The sequence below is a fragment of the Lycium ferocissimum genome, chromosome 8, assembly GCF_029784015.1.
Source record: "Lycium ferocissimum isolate CSIRO_LF1 chromosome 8, AGI_CSIRO_Lferr_CH_V1, whole genome shotgun sequence".
In the NCBI taxonomy this organism is placed as follows: Eukaryota; Viridiplantae; Streptophyta; class Magnoliopsida; order Solanales; family Solanaceae; genus Lycium; species Lycium ferocissimum.
Window position 1 is genome coordinate 44,159,660 of NC_081349.1, and position 14,167 is coordinate 44,173,826.

A 14,167-nucleotide genomic window follows, 5' to 3' on the forward strand; every position below is an offset into this window, starting at 1 on the left:
CGAGTTACTCCGGTAAATTTTCTTAATAATCACCTCTTACGGCCTACGGGCTTACGGCTAATGATAAACTGTAACTGATTGAAAACACATATTCATTAGGTAGGTTACATAGGCAATGAACTTTCCATTTTCAAGTCTTTATTGTATAACTTTTCATTTTCTCTTCATTATTGTATTATTTATTGTAATTTATTTGGGTTTACGGATAACCCAATATTAGAAGGCTCTAATACTGAGATTTGTAAAATATGACGAGACTGATGGTGTCAAAATGGCCCAACCCTAAAGGGCCAAAGAATTAAATGGGATGAGACGGGCTGGCCCTTTAATTGTTAATTATATAAAATGGCAGGTATTATATAAGCGGGCCGCGAGCTGGGTAGGGCTTGGCCTGGAGTTTTTTAAATGCTTAAAAATAACATTTTTAAGTGAATTTTGATACAATGATTTGAGCAAAACTTTTGTAAAATAGAATCGCCTACTACCCATTCTTACATAAAATCCATATCATAGAAGAAAAAAATTCAAAGAACAAATATAAATTATTATTTTTAATCACTAATTCAAATCACATTCAAAATAAATTAAACATAATATAAATTCCAAGACTAAAAAGTATTACTCCAGTTTCTAATTACTACTAAGTAGTAAGTACATTCTTTTTTCTCATTACTTTTTATCTTATTGTTTAATTTACTTATATATTTTTTTAAAAATTAATTAATTTATTATTCTTTTACGGCCTCGAAGGGCTTGACCTAACCGTGAAAGGCCGACGAATAAGAAATTTGGGCTTTTGAGCCTCATTTTCTATATGAGCCAAAAAAATCTTAACTTGACCTATTTAAAATAAGGGAAAACTACGTATATATACGTGTTAAGGAGAAATATTTACGAAACGTAACGATAGTTTTCCTTATTTACAAAACATAACGATATATTACAAAACATGACGGATTTTCATATATTTTTCGTTTTTTTTTTTTTTCCGGAAAAATATATATATTTTTAAAAAAATTAATTTTTATATATATTTTTTAAATATTAATTTTTTTTTTTTTTGCTCAATGGCTTAAAAATTACCTCATATTTCTATGTATGAAAGTTGTATGAAATGTGTATGTGTGAGCATTTTTTAAATTTTTAATATAATTTTTTCATATACAAAATTTTGAAAACTTTAAGCCTTGAATATTGTATGAAAATTGTTACTGATATGTTGTTGTAGTTGTATTAATTTTCCGAAACCTAATATGAAATTTATATACAAACAATGTGAATGAAATTCTAAGTCTTGAGGAAGATATACACATTTCATACCATTCTCATGCATAAAATTTTAAGCATAATGTTTAAGCCTTGATCAAGATATCACATTTCATACGTTCTTCATACATAAAATTTGACGAACTTTTTTAAGCCTTGAGCAAGATATACACATTTCATACACAAAAATTTGACGATTATTTTAAGTCTTGAATGTTGTATCAAAGTTATATACAATGTTGTTGTAGTTGTATTAATTTTACCAATCTAACATGAACTTTATACATGAAAATGTGAGCGAAATTTTAAGACATGAGCAAGATACAAATTTCATATTGTTTTCATACACACAATTTTGAGCGGATTTTTAAGCCTTGACGAGATATACACATTTCATACATTTTTCATACTAAATTTTGAGCAAACTTTTTAAGTCTTGAGCGAGATATACACATTTCATACAACTTTCATACATAAGTTTTTTTTTGAGCAAAAAAAAAAAATATTAATTTTTAAAAAAATATTTTTAAAAAATGATTTTTAAAAAAATAAAAAATAATTTAATTTTTTTTTTTTAAATATAAAGCATGTTTTTTGTATAGGATTTGTAATGTTATGTTTTGTAAATATAAAACTATCGTCGCGTTAGTAAATATTTATAAGATGTATATATATATCGAAATACTTTAAATAAAGGGTTGGTTTGAGCCGGCCTCATGGCCAAGCCCATATTGACAGCTCTACATGATGCTTGTCAGAAGTGTTTTGAAAGAAGAGAAGAAGCTACGATCTGAAACAGTTCGAAGAAAAGCTCTACTATTTTTAACTCTTTTTCCGGTAAAATTTCATATTTTCTGAATTCTACTTGTAATAAAAGATGAACAACATCAATGGTGCGGAGAAACAACAACATATGAAGAAAGTGATGGAAATAGATGAGGAAGCAGAAGGCGAAGGTGGCAGTTACCAACTTCTTATAAATTGAAATACTACTACTATGCCTCTCTTTTTTCCTTTTTTGACATATAGCACTCGAGAGGAATTAGCATATCAGATTTCTCTTTGTAAGTATATGCGAATCTTTCTTACTTTGCTCTTTGAATCTATATGTTGAAATGATAGGAAAAGAATTTTGTAAAATAGAACATATATTTGGAAATCTTACGGTATAGTATGAGGAGAAAAAGGAGGGATTTGTTTTATGATTTGTGAAGAACTAGGAAAAATTAGATACGGATATGGATAGAGAAAAAAAAAAATCATCACCGAAGAAAATCAAAGAGAGAAAAGGACAGCAAAGAGTAAAAGAGGAAACACTGAAATTTTGGATTGAATTATATCAAAAAATCATCTGATTTCTTTTGATTTCTTCTTTCTCTTTAGTTCTCCTCCTTTTTATTTTCTTTTATAATTTTGAAAAATAAATGAGGTGTTTGTACAATAAAAATTGAAAATAAACGGGTGAAATATATCCCTCCAAATGGTACATTAAATTTCTTTTCTTTGTTTTGCATTAGTATTTATTTCTTGTATTTCCTTTCAAGTGTTGATTTCTTTTCTTACAAATTATTTTTGTCAAAATTTATATTTATAATATGAAGAGTCGTGAAGATATAGTAGAATAATGAAAAGGTGCTTGATTATTAAAGATCAATTTTGTTCCATAAAAATTATACGACACTAATCATTCAGACATATTTTGATTCTTTTAATCATCTCGCAGGTTAAATATTTTATAAACAACATTTAAACAAAAAAGAGAAGGTTTGAAGATATGTATTAGATACTTTTTTGTAATGAACGTTAATTTTATTGAGGTTGTTCTTTCTTCTATATTTTAGTATTTTCAGATATACAGATTTTAAATTTTTCGCATGTATATCTTATTTTATATACATATATTTGGTATAATGAAAATTATATGTCTTTAGCTCGATTAAATTTATAAAAAAGAAATCAGTGATTTCTACACATGTACTACCGACTGCAATGCGCGGGCAAATTTACTAGTATTCACATATTTACGGAAGATCCTTAAGAGTCCAGATTTGCCAAAAAAAAAAAATGGTTTTTTTTTTTCTTTTTGATTCTTCTGATTCTACATTTCTTTTTTATCTTCTTTGTTAATTGATTTGATTAAATCAAAATATAAATGGTGTTAGATATTGTTACAAAAATCATGGAGAGAAAATTTCTGATACTTGAGAAAACGGGTCAACACTACTTTATAAATATGACCCAATTTCTTATTTATTCTCATTGTTGTCTTTATATATGTGTTATTGTGCAAGAAAATGAAGTTGCAGCTTCATTTTTCATTCTTTTCCTTAAAAAAATTAACTTTAGGCGATAATCTGTTTATACATATGTGACGTTACAGTTATATATCCTGATGGGTATTTGAAAATTAAGAACAGGTCAAAACATACAATTATAAGCAGTGAAGAGAATATAAACATTACTAGGAATAGGTGTTAGTGTTATTCACACATCTAACGATGAGACAATTACATTAATGCGATCAAATAAATTATAGATGAACCTTTGTATGCTCAATGACATAAACAAATAAGAAAAGCCAAGTAAAATTGATATTATATGGTGTCCAATATTCTGCTTCGTACTTACGGTAAAGCTTCAAAATTTTCCAATTGGGTAGAATCAGAAAATTTAGTGGGAACTCTAAATTGTTTATCAAATAAAATTTTGTTAATCTATTTTTTTTTTCCAAGTATGTGAACAAACCCAAAAAAGCAAGAATTCAAATGATAATTCTCTTAAATATTTACTTTTCTTTCCTTTTTAACTAAAGCTTTTATTTTATTGCCATGTCAATTTTACTTCTTCAGCATTTATAATGTAAAATACTATTTCATTTATAAAAACTAATAGAAGAAAACACTTTCTATAGCCGCGCGAAGCGCGGTCAAATTTACTAGTTCCAAATAAAGTGCAAAATATTTGATTTTCATGGCCAAACGCCTACTTTGTGTTACTATTTCAACCAATCCTAGTCCTTAGAGGGAGTTATCTCACATAGTTGGAGGTTCTTCATCAAATGAAAATTGACAATTACGTGGTGCAGCGGATGGGACTGCTTCTCCCTTAACCAAAGGTCTCGGATTCGAGCTCTGGATATGAAAATATTCTTGGTAGGAAATGCTTCCCCCGAATGAGCCCCATGCGGCGCAAATCCAAATTAGTCGGACTCCAATGCGGCAACCGTACACCGGATGATTAACCCAAATTTTTTTTTGATAATTATCCATTTTATTGCTCTCTTCTTTTAATTTTATTTATGTAAACATGTTTATGTAATTTATGCAGTAAAGAGATTCTTGGAACTTCTAACTTTTAAACATGCCATGCCGTTGTGTGACTATAAAAATATGACATTAAGACGAAAATGATAAATTCAAATAAATTATTTTCAAATACAAAAAGTTTTTAAAAAAAATAATAAAATAAAAAAGTAGCGTCACCTAAAATGGACCTATAATCTTTCCGACGTAAAATTAAATGCAACAGGGCGGAGCCGTGAGGGGCAGGTTTAAACATTTATAAAAAAAGTTAAAAGTGGTTGCGGGTTCACTAAGGGCTATTGTCCAGTTTAATTATACTTCGGGATTTTATTTTATTCGCATTCATTGGTCTAATATCTTCACTTTTCCGTGCTTATTAAGCAAGACTATCATTTCGGTAATCAATGCAAGGGGATCTGATGGGCATAAATTATTACAACATGCCTACTATAGTCCCACAGGTTATATATCTTATGCTCATAAATTATTACGTTTAAAAAGTACGTGACACTGTTCATAGTTTTATGTCCCCAAAAAAAAATATTCAAACAATAGCAGAAAAGTACTCCTCAATAATAAAGTAGATCATATTATCCAGCATGAAGGTTAATGTCCCCCATTTTTTGAATTCATTTAAACACCTTACATTAATTGTTTGATGCAAATAACATTTCTTTTTGGCTTTTATAAATTAGGCAATACATGTTGTCATTTAACTTTAATTAATGGATAATGAAAATAGATACTAAACAAGAAAGCTCTTTCTAGCCTAAAATAATATTATCTTCCAAAAAACAATTTAACAATCTAAATACAGAATAGTAACTCAATATTTGATTGAATAACCAAATGCCCCAATAGTGACATACTTTTAAGATGCAACAAACAAATGTAAAAAACTAATTCCACCCTTGATAAGCCAACCATATGATTCCAGTACATGCCAATTTGTCTCTCTAATTCGTCACTTACCCTGGATAGACTTAATTTAATGTATGAACATTCATAAGTAGTTACAACTACCTATATTTGACGACCAATTGTTTCAAAATTTTGACTACAAACTATCAATGCATGCAATTATCAGTTAGGCAAAAATGTACATTCAATTATCAGTAAGGTGAAATAAATCATCAGCCGTAGTATATATACAACACTTCAGACAAAAAAAAGCAATTTCATAAACTTAATGCATCACTTCCAGAATGCAAAAATAGGCCTGTTAAACCCAGCTTTGCGACCAGATGCACTAGACGTTATGTCCTCTACCATTCTAAATCCAATCTGCATTTAAATATCGACGCATCAGTATTACCTACCCAAGTCACAAAATACTTATCTTCCAAGTTTAAAAACAAAAGTTTCTCTGCGACGTACCTTGTCCAAAAGTATATCTTGAAAATCTTCGGGACGGATCTTAATCTCTTGATAATTAACTTTTGTTGTCTGCATAACAAGGAAAACATTAACATGCTTCAAAGGAAAAATTTCAGAACTTCTCGTACACTAAGGAACAGATCCCAAAATAAGGTATTTGCCATACAAATTATTAGTCCCTTCGTTTCAATTTGTTTTTCTTAAGTTTGACTTGGCACAAAGTTCGAGAAAATAAAGAAGACTTTTGAATCTTAAATCTTGTGATCTTAAAAGATGTGTAATGTACCACAATGTCCTTTGAATCTTGTGGTCTAAATATGCCAGCTAAAATATTGTGGTCTAAGCATAGAAAGTGACATTCCTTTTGAAACAAAGTAAAAGGGAAAGTAAGACAAACAAATTGAAACGGAAGGAGTAATAAAAAGGACATATATAAAGCTAGTAACATATGAATGTCAATCCTCTCGTCCTTTCAGCCATGAAGTTTATAGCTTGGAATTGTCGCGGGGTTAATAACCCTGATTTTAGGCGTCAGTTTAGGTCCCTCATGGATTGGCAAGATCCAGCCCTGGTCATACTCATAGAAACCCATCTTCAGGATCATACTAATCTTATGCATGACTTTCACTTTATTAATATTGCGCAAGTCCCAGCAGAGGTACAGTCGGGCGGAATAGCTCTCATGTGGCACAATGATCGTATTCAAGTAGAAGAAAGGGCAATGACCAACCAAGAAATTCATGTCATGGTCCAGCTATATCCTTCTGACCCTCATTGGTTATTCTCTGCAATTTATGCTAGCCCATATTTAAGTCAACGTCGTATTCTTTGGGATAATATCATGAAAATATACGACACATATAAGGGACCTTGGCTTCTAGGGGGAAACTTTAATGAAATTCTTAGAGCTTCTGAAAATTTTGGTGGACGGCCTTTAAATAATTCTAGAGTTGATTTGTTTTCCCATTGTATTAATTATTGTGGCTTAGCCGATTTAGGATATAAAGGCAGTAGGTATACTTGGACTAACAAATGTAAACCAGGATATACTATTCTTGGGAGACTTGATAGAATATTAGCAAACTATTCCTGGATCAACCTGTTCCCTGAAGCCCAAATTCCACATTTACCTAAAGCTCACTCGGACCATTGTCCGTTACTTCTAACACCGACACCCCCCAAGAGACGATAAAATTTTTCGCTTAGAAACAATCTGGACTACCCATCCAGAATTTATACATATTGTGCATCAACATTGGGCTGGTAATCACGATATTTTTTCTGCAATACATAATTTTACAGAAACTGTACTTGCTTGGAATAAAAATACTTTTGGCAATATTTTTTGAAAAAAAGGGCTACTTCTAGCCCGATTAAATGGCATTCAGTGCTCCACTAGTTATCCTACGAGCTATTTCCTACAAAATCTCCAAAGAGAACTTACTGATGAAGATAATCATATACTACTGTTAGAAGAACAATTTTGGAAATTAAAGTCACGCATTTCTTGGCTTAACGAAGGTGACGCTAACAATCGCTTTTTTCACATGTCCACACTACAACGTCGTAGGAAAAATCGTATTACGACCCTTAAAGATAGTGGGAGGAACTGGTGTTATGACCACACACAAATCAAAAATACTATTACCACTTACTTTCACCAACTATACACTACTGACCATATCTCCTCACCTAAAGTCGATCCCTCCGCGTCATTCACTGGCCTAACCAGTGAGGATGCTAACCATATTAATCGTGCTCTTTCCAACAATGAGGTACGTCATGCTGTACATTCGTTTAAAACCCTTAAAGCCCTGGGCGCGGATGGACTGCACCCTCTGTTCTTTCAAAAATACTGGAATGAAACTGGTTCCTCTACTCTAGCCTTCTGTCAGAAAGTTTTTCGTACTAAATGCATTCCCTCCACTGTGAACCAAACATTCTTATGCCTCATACCTAAAAACCAGAATGCTAACCATCCAAGTCACTTTCGTCCTATTAGTTTATGCAATACTTTATACAAATTAGTTACAAAAATTATAGTAAATCGTATTAAACCATACCTTCACCAGCTCATAGGTCCAACTCAGACCAGTTTCCAACCCAATAAAAGAGCAGCGGATAACGCGATTATTGTTCAAGAAATCATGCTCAAATTTGCTAAGATGAAAGGTAAGACTTCATCAATGCTTATGAAACTAGACCTGGAGAAGACTTCCGATAGACTAGAATGGACTTTTATACGTGATACTCTCTTCTACTTTAATTTTACACGTGATATCATCCAGTTAATTATGTCTTGTGTCACTATGTCCTCCATATCAATCTTACACAATGGAGCCAACACCGAATTCTTTACCTCAACACGAGGACTTCGCCAAGGAGATCCCCTTTCTCCCTGGTTATTTATATTATGTATGGAAATGCTCTCCCGTAGAATCAACCTAGCAGTAGACTATGAGCTCTGGTCTCCTATCCAATTGTCTCCTACGGGCCCTCAACTATCCCATATGTTTTTTGCTGATAACATAATTCTAACTACAAAAATAAATGTCTTAGCTGCCACACCATTGTTGATGTCCTTAATGATTTCACTTCCATTTCCGGACAGAAAATTAATTTTCAAAAATCACGTATTTTCTTCTCCAATAACTGCTCCCTGAATGATAAAATTTTTATCCGATCATCTTTTAATATAGCTGAGGGAAGAGAGTTTGGAAAGTATTTAGGATTTCCCATTTTACAGTATAAACCTCGAATGAAAGATTACCAATTCCTTATGGATAATTTCAAAAATCGACTAGCAGGTTCGAAAACAAAATTTTTTAACCATGGCAGGGAGAGCTACACTTATCAAATCTACTCTCAACTCCCTCCCCAATCACCTCATGCAATATCATCTCCTCCCGTCCACTTTAATAAAAAGACTCGAACGTTACCAACGAAACTTTCTTTGGGGAACCACTCAATCAAAAAGGAAGCTGCATCTCCTCAAATGGAATCTTAGACGGGGGGCTAGGCATTCAGAATCTACAAATCAAAAACCAAGCTCTTCTATCAGCCTTGAGTTGGAGATTTTTTCACGATAAGAAATCTCTCTGGGTTCAAACCCTTAGCAAGAAATATCTTCTTAATCAACCTACTTGCCCTCACTCGGCTTCTTACATTTGGAAAAATATTCTCTTAGGATCGGACCACTGCCAACGGGGTATAAAATGGAATTTAGGGACAGGTTCCTCAATCAAATTTTGGACTGATCCTTGGATTGATAATGACTTAACTCTTATGAAAACACTTCAAGGGCCTCTACCGGATCATGAATATAAGGCACCTGTCTCCAAGTATATTAAACATAATTCCTGGGACTTAAACGATATCCCATACCCGATTCCACAACCCCTACTAACTCTCATCTCTAAAATACACATTCCTGTGATACAATCATATGGAATCTTAATAATACAGACTCTTTTACTACTTCCTCTATCTACCACGCCATTCTCTCCAAACAAAACATAAATACACCTCAATCTGATAAGTATTCATGGCTTTGGAAACTACACATTCCTCCAAAGTTGAAAACTTTCTTATGGCTCTGTAGTCACAATAGGCTTCCTACTAATAGCTATCTCAATCATATTTTTTTTTTTTTTGAGAAGGTAACATAGCTATCTCAATCATATTGGCATTCTAAATTCTCCCTACTGTCCCCACTGTCCCACACATATTGAATCCTTAAACCACATTTTCCTGAACTGTTCTAAGACTAACCATCTTTAGGAACAATTGGGCAACACAAACCTGATTACAACATACAGTACAAACCAGATACACCCATCCCAATGGATCCGAAAAATTAAGCAACTCAACTCCTATCTGCCAGGATCCATCCACCATTCCCTTCTCAGTCATGATTCCTTTCATGCTTTGGCTTCTCTGGTTACAACGTAATAACTTTATTTTTCACCATCAACATCAGAACTTAACAATGGATAACATTAAACAACGAAAATCGGAGTTTTTTTACCTCACTCAATCAAAATCTGTCAAAAACCTTACTACCATAAATGTACATTGGACTCCCCCTCCCCCGGACTTCTTAAAATTAAATACAGAAGGAGCTTACACTCACTCTCGACAAGGTAATGGGTACGGTCGAGTCTTTCGCGACTCAAATGGTAATTGGATTTTTGGTTTCGCTGGACTTTCTACTCACACAAATATTTTTAATATTGAACTATAAGCATTATATAAAGGCTTAGAAATTGCAGTGCAAAGGAACTTCCACAAATTGGTTATCTCACTTGACGCCAGGGAAATGGTTATACAACTCACGTCACACACTAACAATTTGCTCCACGATTGCAGGTCCCTCATGCAGAAGCTGGGTAACCCAACGGTCTCTAACTCACACAGGGAAACTAATAGCGTAGCAGATAGATTAGCTAGTTATGGTAGTCAACTATGCCCTCCCACAACCATTTTGTATTTTGAAGAACCACCACCTTTCCTCACAGCCCTTCTCCAGCAGGATGCCGCAGGCGATCCACTTCCTCGTCGTATCAACACCAGCCATGGGAACACTCTCCCAGACTTACCTTGTACGCAGCAGCTCTAACCACCCCCACCACTTTTGTACTCATACTTCCTCAAGAAGTTCTCCCCCTTATAGTTCGGATAGTAGTAGCAGTAGCTTTCCTTCTGTCTTTCATAATACTAGTAATAGTTGTTGTTTTTCACTTCCATGTAATATGTCCGTACATACGTGTATGGACCCCGCTGTATGAGCCTCTTTAATTAAATATCAAGATCTGTTTGACCAAAAAAAAAAAACATATGAAAGGGAATACCTCAGATACAAGACGATTATTGTAGTATGAACTCCAAGGCTGAGGCTCCAAAATAAAGACACCACCCTGTTACCAAAAATACAGTCAAGTGTTATTCAGCAAGTGATCTCCAGTACCCATTTTCATGATTTTTTTTCCTGCTCACAGGGAGATGCTTCCCTATTAGAAGAAAATATTACCGGTGAAAGAAGCCTCCAGACTTTCGAAAATAAAGTTATTAGTCCCTCATCACCCCAGTTTAAATGCACCCACTTTGACACGCTTAAACTGCATCAAAAGAAATTCAATTGATTATGCACACGTACATGGAATTAAAACAAAATCTCCTAGCACCTAATTCTATAGAAATTCACAACAGGAAAGGCGAACATGCTTTACATTACTCTTTCTTCAGATTATATGACTTATGAGATACAGAAAGGCAGAAACCGGGTCTAAAAGGAAAGAACACTTACCAAGTAATTGTATCATAAGATGTATTTTCCCCTGGATGCCAATTCTGAACAAAATTCCCCTTCTTGAAAGAGACTATGTCAAACAAGTCTGCCTCTTGCAAATGATGAGATTCTGTACAATCAGTCCTTGCCTTTTTCTTAGGTGATTCTTCCACATAGTTTTTAATACCATTTAAATTCTTAGATTCTTCCAATTTGGCAACCCCTGCAGGCGCTGCTTTAGTACTCTTCACTGTTTTCCTGAGAGTCCAATAGGCATCCTGAATTCTTGCTGGAACGAGTCAACAGAGATAATCAAAGCTATAAACTAAATCCAACAGCTCTAAGTTAAATGCTAAATCCATCAGATACGCATTACTTAAGATGACCACTTGGATAACAAAACATGAAATTGTCTGCAACTATGGCAATAAGTCGGAAAAGAGATCAAGAGACCAAATTTATGCAATAAGGGGGAAAAGAAATTAAAGAGCGATAGTATGACACAATAATCCAACCACAGATTAAAGAGCCAATTGCACAGAAAAAATAAGCAAAATGCACTATATGTGTTAAAAAAACAAAAGCAAATTCTCTTTTGATTATTCGTTTCTAATTATGACTTGTCCATGAAAGTAATATATGCAGTTTACTGGTTGCATGAAACGCTGTTGCATTTTAATCAGTTCCTCATGCTAGAATCAACAACGTGTGAACCACATATATAGACAAATGAAAAGTTCAAATACTCACCATCATCAATATCAATTCCAAGGATGCTTCGGCAACTAAACTTTTGCGCTGTGATAAAAGAAAAGTTAAACTGATATTAACAAAAGATAAGAGAAGGGAAATGCATAATATCTATTGATGGACAATGTTTCGGGGATTATCAATAAAAAGGCACATATGCAAGTAAATGTAAGGTGAAATCCAAATTCAGAATCAGATATGCAATTAAAAAAGTTGTACCAATGGCGATTGTTATCACTCCACTGTTACACCCAATGTCAAGACAATCCTTGCCTTCAAACCATTCCTTCTTCATAGCTTTTAACCTTGGATCTTCCTCCGAATCCTGACCTATCTGTGCACAAAAAAACCAAACAGTGAGAGTCCAATTAAAAGGGAACAAAACAAAGAGAGATTCTGACACTGCAGTAAGATTTTCTCAAAGATCCGCAGGCAATAGAAACCTAAATTTCGCTGGAGATGATGTCCCTTCTGTTAGATTAGATTCATACCAATAGTAATATGTAGGAAGTGAGCAGAAAATAGATAAGAGCTTCAACCTCCCGCTACCAAGAAAAAAAAAAATTACCAGGTGTGGGGAAAACTTGATTCGTTATGTGTTTAAATACACTGCGATGAATTGTCTACACTGCTGATGTTTGTTATAAAAATGCAGCGATGGATGGGGTAGATGAATATTCTAACTAAAGGTAACGCAAACGAATATCTTGAGTAACGGAATAATTGGGACCAAAAAGACCACAAAAGTTATTAAAAAAAAAAAAAAATCAAAATACTATTAATGTGATTGATAAGACACTGAAAAAGAGATTTGGAGTCTAAAATCAGCTAAATCGCCCCATACAAAGTTTTATAGAGCAGTACAACCCACAACGCAAAGCATTGTAAACTTCTCGTGAGGGTCAGCTCACTTCTAAAGCGAATGAACATATCTAGTGTCTCTCCGAGTCTTCCATTCTGTAGAAGTCCTGAAATGATAGATGTCCATGATACCATACTCTTCATGGGTGAATGATCAAACATAGTTCTTGAAGAATTCAAGTCCTCACATCTTGCATACATGGTAATTATGGCATTAAGTAAAGGAAGCTCTGATCCAAAAGTGTAAAGCCCCGTAGGTTTCTAGACTTAAATTTCCGATATTAACGGGTTCAATGACATAATTAAGGTTCCCCGAGGAATATAAGGACCCAAAGTATTTTTAGGGATATGCCAATATGTCATATGTCCACGGTATAAATTAAAAGTGGTTTGAATTGGAAAAATAGTCAAAGATTGTAAAAAGATAAACCCAAGAACTGTAACACGGCAAAACATATTCCTAGATTCCTTCTTTACTATATTTTTCGGTAGACAAAATCACGATTACATCTCCCTGCCTTATAGTCATGAGCCATAATCATATCAGACATTACCTAATAGGGCTCAATAATGTTAGTGGCCTAAAGACAATTTTTACTAAGAGGCATATATTCACCTTTTTCATACTTTTTGTTTATAGGGTAATATTCTTGAGAAACATAAACAAATAAAATCACAAAACTCATTATTAAAAAAATAAAGTTTTTGGGAGCCTAAAGCAAGGCTTCATTAGCCTCCCCTTCAGCCACCCCCTGCAAATAGGGATGGCAACGGGGCGGGGGGGGGGGGTTCAGCATTAACCCGCGGATAGCCAACATTAACCTGCACCGAATACTTCAATTTTCAGCGCCCCGCACCGTTCCGTTTAAGTTTTCTGTAATTGTTTTCTTTCTTGCTCATTCTCAAATAGCAGTTCTCTTTCATGAATGTAAACAGAGGGTTTTATATAAAAATGATTGATGGATTTTGGACACTATAAATTGAAATAACCAAATAAATCATAAAAGTAGAAAACATGAAAAACTGATCCATTAGCACCCACAAACCCAACAATTAACGATAAAAGAATATAGAAAGAGTAGGAAGAAAAAAAAGACTTACTCTATAGCCATAGTAATTTCTATAATTACCAAACACAGCTACTTCTTTTCTTTTTTTCTTCTGGGTAGTCGTCGTCGTCACCAGATTACCTTTGTTCTGTTGATGCTGCTTCATTGAAAAGCAATGGCATATCAAGGGTTTAAGCACTCAATCTGGTTTGGGGTTTAGGGTTTTATGTTTTAAGGATTTTGGTCGCTTTTTTTTTTTTTGCCCTTTTTGTATT

At 33.6% G+C, this 14,167-nt stretch overlaps 1 protein-coding gene across 1 annotated transcript; it reads right to left on the reverse strand.

The window, feature by feature from the left end:
• Positions 1–5,458: 5,458 nt before the first annotated feature.
• LOC132068571 (probable RNA methyltransferase At5g51130) lies at positions 5,459–14,167 on the reverse strand. Its single transcript, XM_059462210.1, has 8 exons — positions 13,945–14,167; positions 12,202–12,316; positions 11,983–12,030; positions 11,251–11,521; positions 10,975–11,062; positions 10,796–10,861; positions 5,946–6,014; positions 5,459–5,852 (listed from the first exon to the last, which is right to left on the reverse strand). Exons 1-8 carry the CDS (start codon positions 14,056–14,058, stop codon positions 5,763–5,765), a joined length of 861 nt encoding a protein of 286 aa, XP_059318193.1. The 5' UTR covers positions 14,059–14,167; the 3' UTR covers positions 5,459–5,762.

Excerpts from the sequence above, each read along its gene's own strand:
- LOC132068571 (XM_059462210.1), bottom strand. The coding sequence starts at position 14,058 with ATGAAGCAGCATCAACAGAACAAAGGTAATCTGGTGACGACGACGACT. Across the intron at positions 12,031-12,201 it reads AGTGATAACAATCGCCATTG|CGCAAAAGTTTAGTTGCCGA; the intron begins GTACAACTTTTT and ends CTTTTATCACAG. Across the intron at positions 11,063-11,250 it reads TCTTATGATACAATTACTTG|TTTAAGCGTGTCAAAGTGGG; the intron begins GTAAGTGTTCTT and ends CTTTTGATGCAG.